A 20,607-nucleotide genomic window follows, 5' to 3' on the forward strand; every position below is an offset into this window, starting at 1 on the left:
GCAAGCGAGCAAAGGAAACACCGGGAAAGTGGTGGAGATTTTCTCTTTTGTCTATTTCCGTTCACCTACCTTTATCTTTTCTTTAGCCTCAGTTCACCAGCTGTCAAACCTGAGAAATAAGCAGTAATTTTGTACAGTCTGCTTTCGTCTTTAGCCTCATTCGATTTTTTAACATCATCTCATCCCAGACCATGCATCTCTTGGCAGAAATGGCTACTAGGACAGAGTGATGTAAGATTTGGAGACAAGACAAGTTCTTTGCAAGCCTGTCGCACATCTCAGATCTGACAGACTGTGGATTTAACCTTCTAAAAGTGCATTTAAAACAGGAAACTTGAACATGAGCAGTAGGACAGAGTCATTACTAGAAGTCACTATATTTACTTAAAAATCACTTGATAGCTAAGTACAAATCTGCATTGCAATAAAAGTCACTGTGTATTCATTATAGTAATGAGAGTTTTTATATATTAATATTTATGAAACATATAAATGTGTAGAGTATATTTTTGTGATGACTTGTCTGAATATTTCCTTTTAGTTTCTGTAAATGAGTACAGTATGATGATGAAGGTGTCATTTTGAACTATTTTAAGTAAAATTAAAATGTCATTTTTTTTTTAATAATTGGAAGCTTTAGTCCTTTGCCTAAAAGCAGTAAATTTTCAATGTATTTGTTTCCTAGTATATTGGGTTTTAAAGACTTTATTGATTTAGGATGATAATTGATTTGTCTTGGGTTTTAAATACATTATTGATTTAGGATAAGAGACTCTATGGCTGGGAATGAGGGCTATCTTACTCTAGTATAACTGTCTTTTTTTTTTTTTTTTTTTTTTTTTTTTTTTTTTTTTTTTTTTTTTTTTTTGAGATGGAGTCTTGCTCTGTCGCCCAGGCTGGAATGCAGTGGTGCAATCTTGGCTCACTGCAAGCTCTGCCTCCCAAGTTCACACCATTCCCCTGCCTCAGCCTCCCGAGTAGCTGGGATTACAGGTGCCCGCCACCATGCCCGGCTAATTTTTTGTATTTTTAGTAGAGACGGGGTTTCACCATGTTAGCCAGGATGGTCTCAATCTCCTGACCTCATGATCCGCCCGCCTCAGCCTCCCAAAGTGCTGGGATTACAGGTGTGAGCCACCACTCCTGGCCTGTTCTAACTATCTTTATAGACATTTTATTTTGAGATTATTGCCTGTCTAATGGTGATGAGAATAGTTTAGTGGCCTTCAGTTGTTTTTTGCTTATGTGACCCATACAATAATTTTGAAAAACTTTGTACATTCTTGAACATTGTGAGGTTGACATAGAAATCCTGTATCAGTTTAGATCCTTAGAATATAACTTCCAGTGGGCTGGGCGCGGTGACTTCACACCTGTAATCCCAGCACTTTGGGAGGCCAAGGCCGGTGGATCACTAGGTCAGGAGATCGAGACCATCCTGGCTAACACGGTGAAACCCCGTCTCTACTAAAACTACAAAATATTAGCCGGGCATGGTGGCGGGCGCCTGTAGTCCCAGCTACTCGGGAGGCTGAGGCAGGAGAATGGCATGAACCTGGGAGGCAGAGCTTGCAGTGAGCCGAGATTGCACCACTGCACTCCAGCCTGGGTGACTAAGCAAGACTCCATCTCAAAAAAAAAAAAAAAAAAAAAAAAAAAAAAAGAATATAACTTCCAGTGTATTTTAAATAGTGATACTTTAAAATAAAATGGTTACATTACCCTTTTCAAAGTATCCAATTGACTGTAAGTAATGCCGTGGTTTAATACCTTTGTTTATTGAAAATGTTCCTCTTTAACAATAAAAATATATATTATTCAGTTTTTCCTTTTTACTACATCCTACTCCTGTGCAACAAAAATATTCATATAAATTAATTTCTTATATTTCTTATGTTAGTAAGTCTATAACTTTAAAAAGTTATTCTATATTGTCATTAATAACTAATTGATAATATTAAATTTCTTTGATACAGAGACACAATTGATCAAATCTACCTAAATATTAAAACTTTTGGTAAATACTCAACTTAAAAGACAATTTTTATTAGAAATGCATATCATAATGAGATGGAAAAGAAGAGACAGACTTCTAAGGCAAACAAAGGAAAACTCATAGCTTTTATATGTTTTGTAATTATTCAGATAATTTAAGGAACGAGATTTTAAGTATTACTCATATTTTTTACTCTGGATATTATAAAAATGAAAGATCAAAGAAGCGTTTATACTAATTAATTGTATAAATAATTACTAATTATATATGTAATTAAATTGTCACTCTAAGTGCAGTTTAGAGAGGTTGTGTTGCCCTTATAAAACAGATTGAAGGTGTGTTTTCAAAATTTAGAGACATACCTATACTTCATGATTGAGAGCTTAAAGAAATATTTATCTTTTTTGTAGAGAGAGACCCTAAATCTATCTTATTTTTGGTTAAAAAATAGCACAAGAGCTTTTGAAAACCTGACAGGACTTTGTTTTTATTGTTATTAATATTATTGATGAGCTGTGACTACATAAATCTAGATTATTCTGCAAACTTCTGCATTTAGTAGGCTTGATCCTGTCTCTCTACTGTTGCTTATGTTTGTATTTTGAAATAGAAGTTTGGAGTTTATTTTCACTTTGATTATGGATGATCATTGTAAAGAAAGGACATGATCTCATGGTCAGTCACAGGCGGATGCTAATTGCTTCTCGGAGTCCAGATGTCACTGAGGGGAACACCACAGAGAAGGCAGAGCACGCAGGTTTTCAGCCATTTAGCAGCTTAAAGAGAGATGTTTTGCTCTTTGTGACCCTTGATTAAATTTCACCTTCCTGTCTAGCAGTAGGAAAGTAGGGGATTCATATGTATAGAATATAATTATTTTAAGAAGTTTTTCACATTACACTGACTCTCTAACCTACTTTGGCTTTATTGTAGATACGTAAATCGAGCTACATTCAGTTTAGGGGCTTTTAGTGTTTTATTTATTTATTTATTTATTTTTGAGACGGAGTCTCGCTCTGTCGCCCAGGCTGGAGTGCAGTGGCTGGATCTCAGCTCACTGCAAGCTCCGCCTCCCGGGTTCCCGCCATTCTCCTGCCTCAGCCTCCCGAGCAGCTGGGACTACAGGCACCTGCCACATCGCCTGGCTAGTTTTTTGTATTTTTCAGTAGAGACGGGATTTCACCGTGTTAGCCAGGATGGTCTCGATCTCCTGACCTCGTGATCCACCCGTCTTGGCCTCCCAAAGTGCTGGGATTACAGGCTTGAGCCACCGTGCCCGGCCGGCTTTTAGTTTTTTAAATTAAATCCCTTTCATTCTAGGAAGTTTACGTGTCTTATATGCAATGGCCACATAATTACTAATTTTGCTTTATATTTAGGAATTTATAGTGAAGATCCTGATTTTGTTTATGATACAATTATATTACCTAATGGCAATGTTTATATTCAATATTTGGGATACTAGGTCTTCTCTTTTCTCCAATGAGATCCTAAACTATATATTTGTTGTAGTTGATGTGGTCCATTCATTATATATTTTATACTGCATACACAAATAAAATTATTGTCAAAAGTTTTTCAGTATTATAGCCTTTTAAATAAATGGTTTTGATGTAGGGAGTTAAATTGAATAGAAAATGCTCTTCTATATTGTACTCCAAGGCAAAATTATAGGGATATTGTGAGATATATATTAGTTCCTATAATAGGAATAATCATTGAAATAAAAACTATGAATTATATCTAGTTCAAGTTCTATTTTTTATGTTACAAATAAATAAAATTAAAGGGTGACATATCATAAAGAAGTACTCACTATTGCCCAATTTGCTTTGAGGTAATTTTGAGTAAATATCAATAATACATAGGGCACAGTTTTTGATGTTACCATAGGAAATTGCTTTATAAAACTCCATTACTATTGCCAATTTTAGTTTTTCCTACATATGATTTTCTTGTCTCTTGATACTTTTGGATTTGCCCTCTCATTTGGGAGGAGGTGGAGGTCTGGGCATGTGAGACCAGGCTAGTTTGAGTGGCTGGATAGGAAAGCAAATGTGCTAATGTGCTTAGACTTTGCAGTGGTTTTGCCAAGAACTGGCCACATTCGTTCCGTTTCTACCAGAATCCTCTTAGAGACTTGAAAGGAGCCCTGGTACATATGAGTTCTATTGAATAGAACTGAGCCCAGAACATCTTCCAGATGCACTAGTAAATACTATGTATCTGGTCAAAATTTTGAGCTATTTTGAAAATGAAGGTGTGTTCTCTGATGATTAACATGAAATATTATTTGGAAGTTATTCATTATTTCCAAAATTAATATTTTCCAAAATTTCATTGTTTTTCAAATAATGGAAACAAATATTAAAAATAATTGTGGCTGGGCACAGGGTGGCTCACGCCTGTAATCCATCACTTTGGGAGGCTGAGGGGGGCCGATCATGAGGTCAGGAGATCAGGACCATCCTGGCTAACATGGTGAAACCCCATCTCTACTGAAAATACAAAAATATAGGGCATGATGGCATGTGCCTATCCTCCTGGCTACTCAGGAGGCCGGGACTACAGAATTGCTTAAACCCGGGAGGTGGAGGCAGAGGTTACAGTGAGCCAAGATCGTACCACTGTACTCCAGCCTGGGTGACAGAGTGAGAATCCGTCTTAATAATAATAATAATAGTGGTTTTCATAGTATTTGCAAACAATACACTTAATTTTATAAGAGGAGGATTTTTAGAAGCTTGTTTATTTCCAAAATAGAAATACTTTAATATGCTATTATTGGTAACAAACTTTAATTTCATTTTAAGACAATACTGTGTTATCTCGTTTTATTAGTACATGGTTATTAACTTAGTTGGGGGACTTTCCAAATTAATTGTCCTTATAAACAAATTCATGTGAAAATGAACTTGTTATAACATTCTACTGCTAGTTTTCTATGCTAATATCTCAAGTCAGAAATCCAGGTTAGGAAAACAACATTAAATTGATTTATAATTTACTAAAAGATTGCTAGCTTTGAAACAAGTGTTCTCAATTTGTAGAACACAAACATTTTTAATGAGTCTATATAAACCCAAGTTTATTAAGTAATAAGATTATATTGAAACTGTCCATATATTTACTTTTTCTTTGACTCATTGTATTTTGACAAAACCATCCACTGTAAACTGTCTTTTAAAAAGTTATCCTTATGTTTCATTTTCTGCTTGTTGTTGACATATGAAGCTTTACAACATGCATTATTTTTAGAGTATACACTTTTTCTTCATAAAATATCTGGCTGTATACCTTTTGTGCTTTTTGACCTTGAATTGGAAATTATCTAATGTCAAATCTGCCATTTCCTTTTTATGTTTATTTGCTTGTTGAATCTTTTCTACTCATATATTTTCAGTTGTCTTGCATGCTTTGATCTTAAGCTTGTCTCTTCTCAAAGATATATATGGGCTGTCCTCACTTTGCATGGTACGGTGTTAAGGGAAAGTCATGTACAATAGAACTGTGCCATCGCTCTGCACCTTAGCATGGTTAAAGCTCCTAAATGCACAACCTTCAGTTAACAAGGTAATGTGCAAAGCAAGAACAGCTTGTATTTTGATTTTTCTATGTTATCCTACCTGAAAGTCATTTTATTTATTTTTAATAGACAAATGATAATTGTACATACTTATGGGGTACAAAGTGATGTTTTAATACAGGTAATGTATAGTGATCAGATCAGAGTAATTAGCATATCCATCATCTCAAACATTTATCATTTCTGTGCATTAAGAACATTCAGTATCCTTTAAAGCAAATTTTTAATGATCATCACTTATCTTTTTACTGACACATTCTATATTTTCTGTTTATTACATTTTTTTCCTGACTTTTTTAGAATTTTCATTTTCTTGGTTTATCTTTTTTGTTCATCGGATTCTAATAATGTAATTGTTCCACAATATTGAAATGTAAAGTATAAGAATACATTTATTTTGTCAGGTAAATGTAGTCTAACTATATACTTCAGTTTACATATATGAGTTCCAATTAATCACACTTAGACATTGACCACAATACTACTATTTTTCAAGTCTGTGCAAATACAACAGTTTTTAACTAGTAAATGCTGAAATATTATTTGAAGTTATACTTCCTGCATTATCTGCATTAGAGCTTGACTAATCTGTATTAGAGGTTGACTTAGAGCACAAGTTCTTAGTTATCTCTGCATAGAATAGGGTGCTGTGTGGATAGTATGGTGTTTAAAGTCAGAACACCTTGAGTTAAATTTAACTTCTTCTTACTATAAGGTTTATGACTTTGTATATTACTTAATCATTCTGAAGAGCCGTTTTGTTATTTGTGAAATGAAATTAATATCACTAACATCCTAAGTTTTTTGAGAACATTAAGTAAGACAATATATATGACTGTTCACTATCTGACATGTGTTTCAGTAGCTGCTCCTTCTGTGATTGTGGGTGCTATTGGATCAAGTCCTAACTGTTTTCATTAGGTGGAGTGGAAGCCACATAAGATGGGGCCAGCCGTTCCGACTACGCCATGTCACAACAGGAAAATACTTGAGTCTCATGGAAGACAAAAACCTTCTACTCATGGACAAAGAGAAAGCTGATGTAAAATCAACAGCATTTACCTTCCGGTCTTCCAAGGTGAGACAGAAAATATTTTGGGTTTCCTATACATGTTACCCTGTCATGTTTCTGTTGATGTTAGAAATGAGAAAAGAAATGAGAAAATAAATGATGTAAGTTTGTCATATGTGTATTTCTAAATTCCCAGTTTCTCTTCCATCCATTCCTCTCCAGTAAAACCGATTTTCTTAACCATTAAAACCTGCCTCTAGAAACAACCTAAATGTACACTAAAGGGTAATGATTACATAAAGGGTAGTGATTGCATAAATCATACTGTATACATACATGTTGGAATAGTATGAAGCTGTAAAAAAATACCTATTATACATCATCAAAGGAAAGGTGTTTCACGTGGTTGATGGTTCTTAAAACACATCCATCCAGCTCCTTCCTGTTTTCTTAAGCATTGACAGTATACAGTAACCACAGATATTGTGATGTTTTTGGGTTACAGTATGAGGATAAAGCACACTGGAATCTGTGTCTCAAAGATACATTTATACATCCATTCTTATATGCAGACCTTTATCCTTATCCCTACTGAATCATTTTTATGATAATTGCTATATTAGTCCATTTTCACACTGCTATAAAGAAATACCTGAGACTGGGTGATTTATAATGAAAAGGAGTTTAATTGACTTGCACTTGTGCATGGCTGGGAAGGCCTCAGGAAACTTACAATCATGACAGAAGGGGAAGCAGGCAGATCTTACATGGCAGCAGGCGAGAGAGCAAGAGAGTGAGTGTGAAGGGGGAAGCATCAAATACTTAAAAAAACCATAAGATCTCATGAGAACTTACTCTCAGGAGAACAGCATGGGGGAAACTCCCCCTCAATGACCCAATCACCTCTTTCCCTCAACATGTGAGGATTACAAATTGAGATGAGATTTGGGTGGGGACACAGAGTCAAACCATATCAATTGCATATTTCTGTTCATAATTTAATGAAGATTGTGAAACTTGGGAAGGATGATTGGAACAATATTAAGCTACTAACTAGCTTTCATCTTAGAAAGGCAAAGCTTTGTTCCTTTAAATAGATAAAGATTTCACTTTGTATTTCTGCGATTAGTGCATACTCCTTGGTGTAGGCATCTTCACAGTGTTATTCAGGGCTCATTAAAAAAAAAAACATATTATTTTGTTCTTTCACTACTAGGAAATTCTTAGGATTCAATCACCCTTCCCCATATTTTGTATGCTGGCTCAATTCAAGTTGGATTTTTGATAGCAGTGTTATTAGATCAGGAAAAGATGTTAAGTACCATGTATAATATATTCAAAACAAGGTCATGATTTGGCTTAGTAGAACTATAATACATGCACTACAATGCTTTTTCAATATTGGATTAGGTTTAAATTTTTACTTTGCCTCTCTCTAGAGATCTATATGTTAGGTAAAATCTTCTAAATATTTTACAAGCCTTATTAAATGATTATTCCCTATTTAGGTAAAACATTTACCCTAAAAGACCAATTTTCTGCATGCTTAATAAATTCCATTTCATTAATTTTATTATGGTGTCCTGTCACAGCATAGGATTGGCAGCATAAACATAAATATTTATTGAACTTTGAAGGTGTCCCATAGAGCTTGTATTTGCAGTTGTCACCAGAGGCCACTGACTACTTTATTTCTACATGAGGTCTATGGCCTGGATTGCTCCAGTGAGTGCAGAAAATAGAGAACATTAATTTTCCTAATTATGAAAATAAAATATTTCACTATACTCTTAATAATGTATTTCATATAAATAATATCTAACATATAAGAAAACATCATTTAGAATGATAATTGTAACAAACAAAGTTAAAAGTAGTGATTTACAGCTACTTAAAAGTTTTTTAGTGCTTTAATCATATTTCATTTCTTCTGATTTTGAAAGCAGTACATGTTTGTCTTAGAAAGTTTAGAAAATACAAAAAAAAAAGTAAGAGTAAGAACTACCTAATTATGCAGAATATCAACATTTAGATGAATTTCCTTCCTAATCATTTTCTTTTACTGTCCAAATGTACACAACCTTGCAACATGGGGATTAGGGATCACCAATACCCCTCCCCCATGCAATTGAAATTTACATTTTGACTCTCCAAAAACTTAACTACCAATAGCCTATTGTTGACTGGAAACCTTACCGATAACATAGTTGATTAACACATATTTTTAATGTTGTATATCTTATAAACTGTATTCTTACAATAAAGAAAAGAAAGAAAATATTATTAAGAAAACTATAAGGAAGACTGGGCGCGGTGGCTTACCCCTGTAATCCCAGCACTTTGGGAGGCCGAGGCAGGTGAATCTGACTAACATGGTGAAGCGTCGTCTCTACTAAAAATACAAAAATTAGCCAGGCGTGGTGGCATGTGCCTGTAGTTCCAGCTACTCGGGAGGCTGAGGCAGAAGAATCGCTTGAACTTGTGAGGCAGAGGATGAACTTCGCTGAGATCAGGCCACTGCACTCCACTCTGGGTGATAGAGTGAGACTCTGTCTCAAAAAAAAAAAAAAAAAAAAAAAGCCATAAGGAAGATAAAATATATTTTCTATGCCTTAGGTGGAAGTGGACCATCAACAAAATTGGTCTTTGTTTTCACGTTGAGTAGGCTGAGGAGGAGGAGGAAGAAGAAGAGGGGCTAGTCTTGTTGTCTCAGGGATATCAGAGATGAAGGAAAATGCATGTATAAGTGGACCTGCACAGTCCAAATTCATGTCCTTCAAGAATCAACTGTACATTACAAAATATGACTGTAGTTTTGTGTTCTGCTTTCAAATAGTAGGTATTTTTATATTTTATATTTTTGACAGCTGCATACTATCCCAGTATGTATGTATACACTATGATTTACGCAATCATTACTCTTTATGTAATCATTACCTTTTATGGTACATTTAGGTTGTTTCTATAGTTATATAATATATACATATATTCATACATATATATTATTATAAATAAAACTCAAGCCAAAATAAGCTGTGGGGAGACCAGAAGTAATTCTGAAAAGACAGTGTCCTGAATGAACATTCCCAGTGCCTTTCTCTTTCAACTCCTGTTCTGCATCACACCAAATGGTAGAAGATGCCTCTGAATCTATGAGTTAACTGGAGAGCTCCAGGAAAGACAGTCGGGGTAGGTCTTTATTCTCCATTGTGAAAATAGAGAAGCACAGCTGGTAAAACCTCATTATCCTTACAAAGCATCTGTACCTATATATTTGCTCTGTGGGCTCTTAGAGGGTTGCTACAGTGGGGTGCTCAGTGGACCTCAAGGTAGGCCGGAATTGCTGCTTGTCTCTGTAACTGGAAAGCACAGTTAATCCCATTATGGGGATGTGGGCTTCTTTCTTAAATCTAGCTAGCACAGGGGTGGGAATTTGCTAGTTTATCTACTGATAGCACCTCTGTGTGGAAAGAAAAAAAATTCAGCCCACTAAAGAAGAACCAATTATTTGATGGTCGAAACCCTTTTCAAGTAAAGAAGGTGCTACCTGTTAAAATGACATTCAGCTTTTTGACAGTAAATTAAAAAAACTAGGAGAAATTGATACCCTCCTAGCAAAATATAACTTACCCAAATAAAATCTCGAAGAGGTAGAAAAACATGAACTGGTACATCACAATGGAAGACATTGGAATGATTTGCCAAACTTGAGTATTTTTAAACCTGGGAGCCTGTGGTGGGAAGATCTCTTGAGCCCAGGAGTTTGTGGCTGCAGTGAGCTATGATCATGCCCACTGCACTCCAGCCTGGGCAACACAGTGAGACCAAGACTCTATAGAAAAACTAAAAGTAAAAAAATAAAATAAACAGGCAGAATAGATCTAACAAAACTTGGAGGAAAAAGAGGAAGAGTGAAATGTACAGTAGGTGCTCCAATTGCTTTCTATGAAACAGAAGTCAAAGATCTTCTTAAGATTGAAAACTCAAGTAATGGAATCATAAATATTTAACAGCCAAAAAGGAAACACTCAAATATAATAACATTTACTAAAACAAGATGATGGAAGAGAGAAAAGTTGGTGAGAGAAAGAGGAACACGCTACCTTTTTCATCATGCATAATCCAGCCTAATAAAAAGAAGTAAAGGGTTACTAAAGAGTCAGAGGCATAAACACTGTCACAGACATACAGACAATGAGGAAAATTAGACCACAGAGTGAATGGCTCTAAAGAAAGTATGAAAACAGAAAACCTAAAATGCGACAAAGTGAAACCTAAAATATGGCCCACTCTATTTGCTTATCAATATATATAAATGGACTGTATCACAATTTAAAATTAAATAATTTCATATTGGGGGATGCAGTATAAATTATACTGACATTACAAGGCACATCTAAAACAACTTTATTTGGAAAGGTTGGAAATAAAAAGATGGCTGGTGGAATACCAAGAAAATACAAACAGGTCGGGTGCGGTGGCTCATCCCTGTAATCCCAGCACTTTGGGAGACCAAGGCAGGTGGATCACTTGAGGTCAGGAGTTCAAGATCAGCCTGGCCAACATGATGAACCCTTTCTCTACTAAAAATACAAAAGTTAGCTAGGCGTGCTGGCATGCACCTGTAATCCTAGCTGCTTGGGAGGCTGAAGCAGGAGAATTTCCTGACCCTGGGAGGTGGAGGTTGCAGTGAGCCTAAATTGCGCCACTGCACTCCAGCCTGGGCAACAGAGTGAGACTCTGCTCCAAAAAAAAAAAAAAAAAAAAAAAAAAGGCATCTGATCTTAATATCAGACGAGGTGGAATTCAGGCAAAGTAAAGCATTGCAGGAGACAAGGATATTTCATGGTATTGAAGAGTGCAAGTCACTGAAGTTGTAACAGTTGTTAAATTTACATAACAAGGTAGTATTCATAAAACAAGATAGTATTCATAAAACAATAAAAAGTGGGCAAAGGATATGAACAGACACTTCTCAACAGAAGATATTTATGTGGCCAAGAAACTTGAAAAAAAGCTCAACATCACTGATCATTAGAGAAATGCAAATCAAAACCACAAAGAGATACCATCTCATACCAGTCAGAATGGTGATTATTAAAAAGTCAAGAAACGACAGATGCTGGTGAGGCTGTGGAGAAACAGGAAGGCTTTTACATTGTTGATGGGAATCTAAATTAATTCAACCATCGTGGATGACAGTGTGGCGATTCCTCAAGGATCTAGAACCAGAAATACAATTTGACCCAGCGATCCCATTACTGGGTATATACCCAAAGGAATATAAATCAGTCTATTGTAAAGATATGCGTACACATGTTTATTGCAGCACTATTCACAATAGCAAAGACATGGAATAAACCCAAATGCCCATCAATGATAGGCTGGATAAAGAAAATGTAGGACATATACACCATGGAATACTATGCAGCCACAAAAAGGAATGAGATCATGTCCTTTGCAGGGACACGGATGAAGCTGGAAGCCATCATCCTCAGCGAACACAATAACAGAAAACCAAACACTGCATGTTCTCACTCGTAAGTGGGAGTTGAACAGTGAGAACACATGGACACAGGAAGGGGAACATCACACGCCAGGGCCTGTTGGTAGCGGGGTGCGAGGGGAGGAAGAGCATCAGGACATCGTTCTCATTTGATTCTTTCTCTAGTAATCCTAATCCTCCTGGAGGTAAATGAATGCCCATGGCAAAGCAGGTTATTCACGTGGAAATGGAAATGCAAAAAGGGAAAAAAGTATAATAACATACTTCAAAAATATTCTTACTTATATAGCCTTTCATCCATTGACCTATTTATTTTTAAGCTGGCGTTGGGGGTGGGAGGGTACCGTCTTACAGAAATAAAGTGAAACTTGTAGGTAAAAATATATGTGCAAGTTAATTTCATCATTCTTTGTCATGACAAAAAATGGAAAAGTCACAAATTTGCAATAAAAATTATTCTATATCTATAATATTAAATGGTATTAGCTGTCAAAATATATTGATCTGGAAAGATATCCTTGTAAATATTGTTGAGTAAAACAATATTTTATTGGATGTATTTTTCATGGCTATCTTTCCAGATCTATATATGAATATATTGTTATATATATCTCCAGATCAATATATATAGTTATGTATATAACATACGTAACATTCATATATATAACATGTATAATATCTATATAACATATGACATATATGTTTTATATGTTATATCCATAATGTATGTTATATGCATAACAATATATGTTCAAAATGTTATATACATAATGCATATTGATCCAGAGATATACATAACAATATATTGATCTGGAAAAATATCCCTGAAAATATTGTTCAGTAAAATATTGTTTTACTCAACAGTTTGAGTTGTAAATTGTAATATAGGTATTGCAAATCTTATGATAGATTTTAATGTAATCTATTGTTGTAGTATTATAGGTATTACAAATCTTATTTTTGTAATTAAAAAAGAAATCTTCATACTTGTGTTTGTATATGATTTTATGGTAGTTGTGGAAGGAGATACACTAATCATTTAACTTAGAGTATTTTAGAAAGATCAAAATGAAAGCTGTATGAGAATATGAAGGCAGAGAGATTTTTTCTTTAACTTAAAAAATGTATCTCTGGATTATTTTGGCTATTACGATAGTCATGTTTATTTTACAACAAAATCAGTTAAAGAGAAAAACAACCATTGCACTGACATTCTGGGACATAAGTTCTGTGCATATTTTTGATTTGTTTATTTAGGATGGATTCCTAGAAATGGAAATTGTGACTTAAAAGCTGTGAATATTTTTGAATGTTCTTGAGACAGATTGCCCAAAGCAATAGCTTTTGCATCCTTTTTCTCTGAATATCTCTCCTAATATTCTCTCCATGTTAGAAAAGGGCTCGTATTTGAGGACTTTTGACTCTCCAGGTCCTTCTGTGAGTTCTGCTCAGGGATTCTGTTTCTGGAATTTGGCAATTGTGTAGCGTCACCGGTTGCACGGAGGTAGAGAGGCCAAAGATCCCAACTCTTCTTTAACTGAACAATGTAGTTTCTCTGAAGCTACTTTCCTGCCTGGTGTTCAGGGAACCACTCGAGTGTACAGGTTAATAACTTGCTGCCATACTTCCAGCCACTTCATTCATGCAGGTAATTTCATATGATCACGTGGTTGGAGGCAGTGAAAGTGAAGGTGAGATTTCAGGAGAAATTTTTTTTAATCACAGTATATTTTTAATTTTAATATAACTGAAAGATTAGATAATAAAGTTTTTCCCATGAACTAGAGATAATAACTCTTCCAATTATTTCTTTTAAAATGACTTTTTCTATTATATATTTAATGCATAGTCATTACAGAAAAATTTTAAGGTAGTAAAAAGATAGAGAAAGGAGAAAAGTAAATTCATGCACAATTCATCACTCAGAAACAACCTTTTGTGTGTATTTGAGTTGTAAGCAAATATTACATATTTTGATTATTAGTGTTAATTATATACTATCTTGGGCCTAATTTTTATTCAATAACATATACTACTATATTCTTTAATAGAACTTGGCAATAATTCAACATCTTATATAGATTTATCGTAATTCATGCAGCTACTTTATTATATTTGAATATTTAGCTTATTTTCCATTTTTCACTTTTAAGCTGAATATTTTTATCTCTGAATATTTCTATATATTGCTGACTACTTCTTTTTTGGAAGTTGTACTATTTGGTCTAAGAATATGAAGATTTTGGCCGGGCGCGGTGGCTCACGCCTGTCATCCCAGCACTTTGGGGGGGCCGAGGCGGGCAGACCACGAGGTCAGGAGATCGAGACCATCCTGGCTAACACGGTGAAACCCCGTCTCTACTAAAAATACAAAAAAACTAGCTGGGCGAGGTGGCAGGCGCCTGTAGTCCCAGCTACTCAGGAGGCTGAGGCAGGAGAATGGCGTGAACCCGGGAGGCGGAGCTTGCAGTGAGCTGAGATCCGGCCACTGCACGCCAGCCTGGGCGACAGAGCGAGACTCCGTCTCAAAAAAAAAAAAAAAAAAAAAAAAGAGAGAGAGATTCAACAGTTTTGGTACTGGAGGCTCTCAGAGGGCAGAACAGTATCTGTTTTGTTCACCGTGGATACTGCAGTACCTGACACTTAGTGGGGATTGCTAAACGTCCCGAGTGAGTGAATGCACCTGACCAAAGTACTCTTCAGAACTTCGCACCAGTATTTATGCTAAGCAGCAGGGTATGAAACTTTACATTTCTGTGCAACCTCATCAGCAGATGATTTTAAAATCGGATAATTTTGAGAGATGAAAAATCAGTTGTATTCTATTTTATATTCTATGAGTAAGTTAACCTCTTTTACTGTAAAACTCCTATCATTTTAAAACCAAATTTTAATGATACAGTATTCCAGTGAATGAAACAAATTCCACAGTAAGCAAATTTTAGCAATTGGCCTTTTTTTTTTTTTTCTCTTTTCAATTCTCAGAACGCATGTGGCTTTTAAAAGCGGATGAATTTGAACTTTCCTACCCTTCATTCCGTATCTCCCAGAGCAATGACTTTAGACTTTTTAAAAAATATGCCTTTTACAGTTTAATCTTGAATGTACTTGAGATTATTCAAGGCATTTAATATATCTTAAATATATATATGCATCTCATAATATTTCAAATGAGCTCAGAATCATAACTTGTGTAGCGACAGAAACAGAATCATAACAACAATGTATTTCCAATTGGGAACTTCTGAATGTACCAGCAAAGCTACTCTAAGACTGGGCATAAATATAGTCAGTTGGAAATGGAAAGAAAATTCTTATTATCTGGTGAGTCGAAGTGGTATAGGGGATTTGATTCTCCTGGCTCAGTCTTCTCTGGGAAGGGAAGGGATGGAGATTTTTTATGCCCACTTCCAAATTCTTTGAAATTCTGCTCATGCCCTAACTTGAACTTTCTGTAATCATGGTTAGTGTCTTTCCAATTAGGACTGTCTCTGGATATCACGAATTAGGAATTTAAAAAATGACTTTTGTTTACAACAATGCCTGACTTCCAAGACTGTAGTCCGGACCTGGTGACTCAAATTCTTATTTCGTTGGTTAAAGGTAGAGCAGTGACATCTTTTTCTTACATCTGTTTTTCTGTCATCACTATCATTATCAGCATCATTTTCTCAAAACAAATTAATGCTTCTGGATAACTTCCTTTAGAATGCACAGTACACTTTTTACTATATATTTTACTACTGTATTTTAAATTTTTAAATTCTTAGATCCCTGATTTTCAGAAGTCTGTAAATATCAATAACTCTATTGGGGGAGAGCTATAATTTAAATATAATTATTAAAATCATCTGCTAATTAAAATGTTTAGGTGACTGTGTGTGTGTGTGTATGTATGTGTGTGTGGTATCTTAGAGAAAAGAACAAATTAATGTGTGATTCTTGTGTAATATTTTACCCAATTTTGACTGGTAGAAAATTGTTTTTAAAATAGAAGATAATTCTGATACTAGAAAAGTAGTTAAAATCCAGCTACAAGGTACTGCAAAAAGGGCTGTGGAACTAACATAATTTGATAGTTTAGTTTCATTTAAAATAAGTTACAGAACGCAAATGGGTATCTCAGGAAAAAATACATGGCACAGAAATACGTATCTAAAACTACACTCACATATACAGACATGAAAAATTAGAGTAATTAATAGTGCTGATTATAATATTTATAATAGAATCTTGTTTTAATTGGAAGCCCAATGAAATAAAAATCCATTCATGCTGAAAGGTATTTTCTGCAATTATATAATAAAACAGCATTGAACTTAGAACTACTGAAACACAATAAAAAAGAGACCTTGATTAAAGATGAAAAAAATATTTTTAAAATATTGTTTTACATTGTTAACATTTCAGAGAAAATAGAATAACTCAACAGATTCACTTAACCCCTTTGTTAGTTACCACATTTGGTCATGGTCTCTTTAAAATACATATTGGATTCACTGAAAGGTATATTTGATACATTTTCCTCCCTCAGTGTCACTGGTAGGTTGAAAATTCTTGCCCTATCTTTACATACTTCTGCCATATTTCCCATGAAGAGGAGTCCTTACATTGTGAAAGGGAAACACTTATTAAAAAATGATGTAACATATATCTTAGACCTTACATCTTAGACATACATCTTCTACCATATTTCCTATGAAGAGAACTACTTACATTGTGAAAAGCAAACACTTTTAAAAAAATGATGTAACATATCTTAGACCTGAGGTATACTTTGAGTGTGCAATAATGAGTGACTGCTGGTTGACATAATTACTGTGTTGCAAATCAAGTTTTCATTACTGATGGAAAATCAGACGTTTCTAGGTCAGGTGCAAATCTCAGTTTCCATTTGGGTTTAGGAGTTTTGGTTTTGAAATTCTGAAATGAAAATCACTTCTTCTGAACCCTTGCATTTACGTGAGCAGTCCCTTACCCCTAGCTGTGTAAGACTGTGTTGAAAGTATGAGTACATTTGGAAGATTTTATAAATCATTAAGATCATTTTAACTTAAGATTTTAAAGATGAGACTGGCTTTAAAATTCCATGTTGCTAGTTGACATAAGGGGCATTTCCTCAAATGTCATTGGGGTGTCTTTGACACTAATGTGAACATTCACCAGCCAATCTCAGATACAGGATTTGATTTAAGAATCAACAATTGCTGACAACACTATATGTTCAGGAAAAAACTGAATAAAATAGGAAATTGTTTACAATGTAACCTACTTTGTTTTCTTTTAAGGAAAATATTTTACATAATGAAGAATGCTATTTGATAAATGTAGATTTTCTTAGAAACATTCTTCACTTTCTCTATTCCTAGAAGTTTTAACCATTGTTTTCAAGTGTGTTGAAATGTTCGTTTTAATCATAAGGCAGGTCTTGCCAATCGTATGTGTATCCAATCCCCAACCCACAAGATAACGCTTTTTTAGCTTAAAATGCCACTGAAACATTTCTCTGTAGGCGATTTCCTCTGTTTTTTTCCTCCCTATGTACCATGGATAGAAGTCTTTTGCTATGGAAATGATGGAATAGCAGTTTCAAACAAGACTGTCAATAAGATTACAAGAATTGTGGAACAAATGTCAAAAATATAATACAACTTTTTTTTTTTTTTTTTTTTTTTTTTTTTTTTTTGAGACAGAGTCTCTTGCTCAAACAATTCCCCCACCTCAGCCTCCCAAGTAGCTGGGATGACAGGCGTGCACCATCACACCTAGCAAATTTTTGTAGTTTTAGTAGAGACGGAGTTTCGCCATGTTGCCCAGGCTGGTCTTGAACTTCTGAGCTCAAGCGATCTGTCTGCTTCGGCCTCCCAAAATGCTGGGATTACCCAGGCGTGTGCCACGATGCCAGACTAAAACATTTTAAAGATATTTTTACTATATTATTTTTATTTGGATTTTTTTATTTTTCATTCAGAATATGTTTCAGATGTTTTAAAATGTACACTGTCACACACTGAAAATAAAGGTAGAGGTGACTAACTTATGTGTCGAACAGTGTGCTACGCATCTTTCATGCTTTATCTTATTTAATCCTAACATAAGTCTATGGAGTTAAGATGCTGTTTTTTTTATCTTTATTATGCAGTTGAGGAAACTGAGGCTTAGGTAAGATATGTGGCAGAACCAAAATCAACTACATAGTAAGACTAAAACCCTCTTTAGTATGAAAATTAAAGATTTTATAAAGAACTTGTAATGTTTTTTTCTTATCAAAACAGTTATACAAAGTTACCAATGGAAATGAATTTTGCATTTACTTGGGATTAAATTCAAAAGAAATTTTTTCAGTAGTCTTTTCTCAAGGAGCATTGATAACCCGATAAAAAAGTGCCAATTATGGTTTTACAGAAGGTAGAGAAATTCAGTTATAGTTGTATGCTGGTCCTTTTTAATGACTGTAAGCACGAGACTGACCCCATCGAAGCCTTCTGTGATTAACATATCATAATTTGATAGTTTAATTTTATTTAATATAAGTTACAAAACAGAAGTGGTTATCTCAGGAAAAAATAGATGACACAGAAATACATACGAAAGCTACATTCTCGTATACAGACACATTGTGATGAATTAGAGTAATCAGTCAGGGTTCAGCCACAGATGCAGAACCAGTGGAGATGTGTATATATTAAGGCATTTATTATATAGGTTTGCTGAATGAGATTGGGAGGGCTGGGTAAGTAAGCCTGCCACCTGCGAGGTGAGTGGTCTGGCAAGCATGATTATGATCAGGCTGGAATCCTTAGGCATGGGCTGATGCTGTTGTCCACAGGTGGTCAGGAAGAGAGGACCAAGAGCAGGGTAGAACCCCATGGAAACTAGCTGTTTGTGGTTTATGTGCTCAGGGAAAGCCTGAGCCCTTTGAAAGAGCTCACCTGGTTAAGTATCATCCATCTTGGATAATCTCTCATTTGATTTACTCAAAGTCAATTGATAAGGAACCTTAATTACATCTACAAGATCCCTTGACCTTTGCCATCTAAGGTAACCTCATTGCAGTAGTGATATCCTGTTCTAGTCATTGGTCCCATGCACACTCTAGGGGAGGGTATTGTACGGGGTGTTAGAGGGCTGTTATGTAGGCGCTGTGACCTTAAGCTCTGTGACTGCTGCTGTGGAATCCCCTCAAAGACCCCTTCAACATGAGAAACTTTACAAATCCTTTCTTTCCACAAACCCACTCATCAGAGTAACTTCTCCTGAGAAGCCGAGGGATCATGTGTGATTTTTTTTTTTTTTTTTTTTTGGCACTTCTGTCCTGGAAGGGCTAAGCCTGGCCTGTCAGTACCAGTCATTTCTCTTACCATGTAACATTTTTAGACTCTCTTTTCACAGTGCCCAGCTATTCTATGCTGCAGTGTGGCACCACAAAGGAGCACATACAAAAATTCTTTTGACTTTTTAATTTTGTTCTAACTTTAACCATTATTTGTCTTAAAGAGACCTGGCTATTAAAATATCAATACAAACCCCATCATCTAAGGATAAAGGCCTTTTTTCTTTAGTTACCTGACAGAGTAATTCGGATAGACATAAGGATGATTTTTAACTATGCTAGAAGAATTCCTCTGAACTGCATGCTCTGTATTATAAGAAATAATTCCATAGGACTAGTTTTAGTCTTTCACTGAGTTTAGTTTTGTATATCTAGTATGCATATATCACTTAGTATATATATATAAGACCACAGTTCTTCAGAAATAGTTTTGGCTTCATTATGAGTCAGTTTGGTATACCCAGTGCCAGATATCACTTAATACTTTTCAGACCAATCTTTTTACATTTGGGTCTATTTTAATATTCATTTGAAAATTAGATGTTCCAAGCACTTACGAATGGGATTATTTGAATGCTCATAATGGGAGTAATTTGTCAGTACAGTTTTTATGGGAAATCTGAAGGGATTTCCAGAAATTAATCAAGGATCTGACATTTGCAGGCACTGTTCTGGTCCTGAGACTATGTGGGGTCAGGGTGGAGGAATCAGACATATGATTCCTGCTGTCAAAAAGGTGAATGATAGTCAAGTGGAAAGAAGACAATTGAGGAACAGTTTTAACAAAGTGCCAACATTTCCCTGATAGTGGAAGTACAACATGCTATGAGAGTACATGAATGAAAAGAGAAAATATACATGCAAACCTCTTAGATTGAAAAAGCAGTGTTTGCAATAATTCTAGACTGTGCTGAAAAGAGTTATTTTATCTTTGAGTATTTTTATAGCTCTTAAGGTCTCAAGATTATTCTTGCAGGATAGAAGACTGTAAAAGTTAAAAATGTACAGGTTTTAATGAATAAGATAATGCTTATAAGATAATGCTAAGATTAGGAGGATCTTGACATTTTCTTGATTAAGTGTAGGAGGTATAGGAATTATATTTTATATAGTATTTTGAGGGAAGTTTCCATTTAATAGCAAAATACTTAAACTAGAGTGTTTTAATGGCAAT

General features: G+C 35.0%; 1 protein-coding gene across 8 annotated transcripts in view; it reads left to right on the top strand.

The window, feature by feature from the left end:
* RYR2 (ryanodine receptor 2) overlaps positions 1 to 20,607 on the top strand; it is a 795,071-nt gene that overhangs the window by 368,289 nt on the left and 406,175 nt on the right. For all 8 annotated transcript variants that reach the window (XM_050770606.1, XM_050770614.1, XM_050770624.1 and 5 more), the window contains exon 12: positions 6,504 to 6,660. In XM_050770606.1, the coding sequence (XP_050626563.1) occupies positions 6,504 to 6,660 (157 nt within the window). The remainder of the gene's footprint in view (positions 1 to 6,503; positions 6,661 to 20,607) is intronic.

Source organism: Macaca thibetana, chromosome 1 (genome assembly GCF_024542745.1).
Source record: "Macaca thibetana thibetana isolate TM-01 chromosome 1, ASM2454274v1, whole genome shotgun sequence".
Classification (NCBI taxonomy): Eukaryota; Metazoa; Chordata; class Mammalia; order Primates; family Cercopithecidae; genus Macaca; species Macaca thibetana.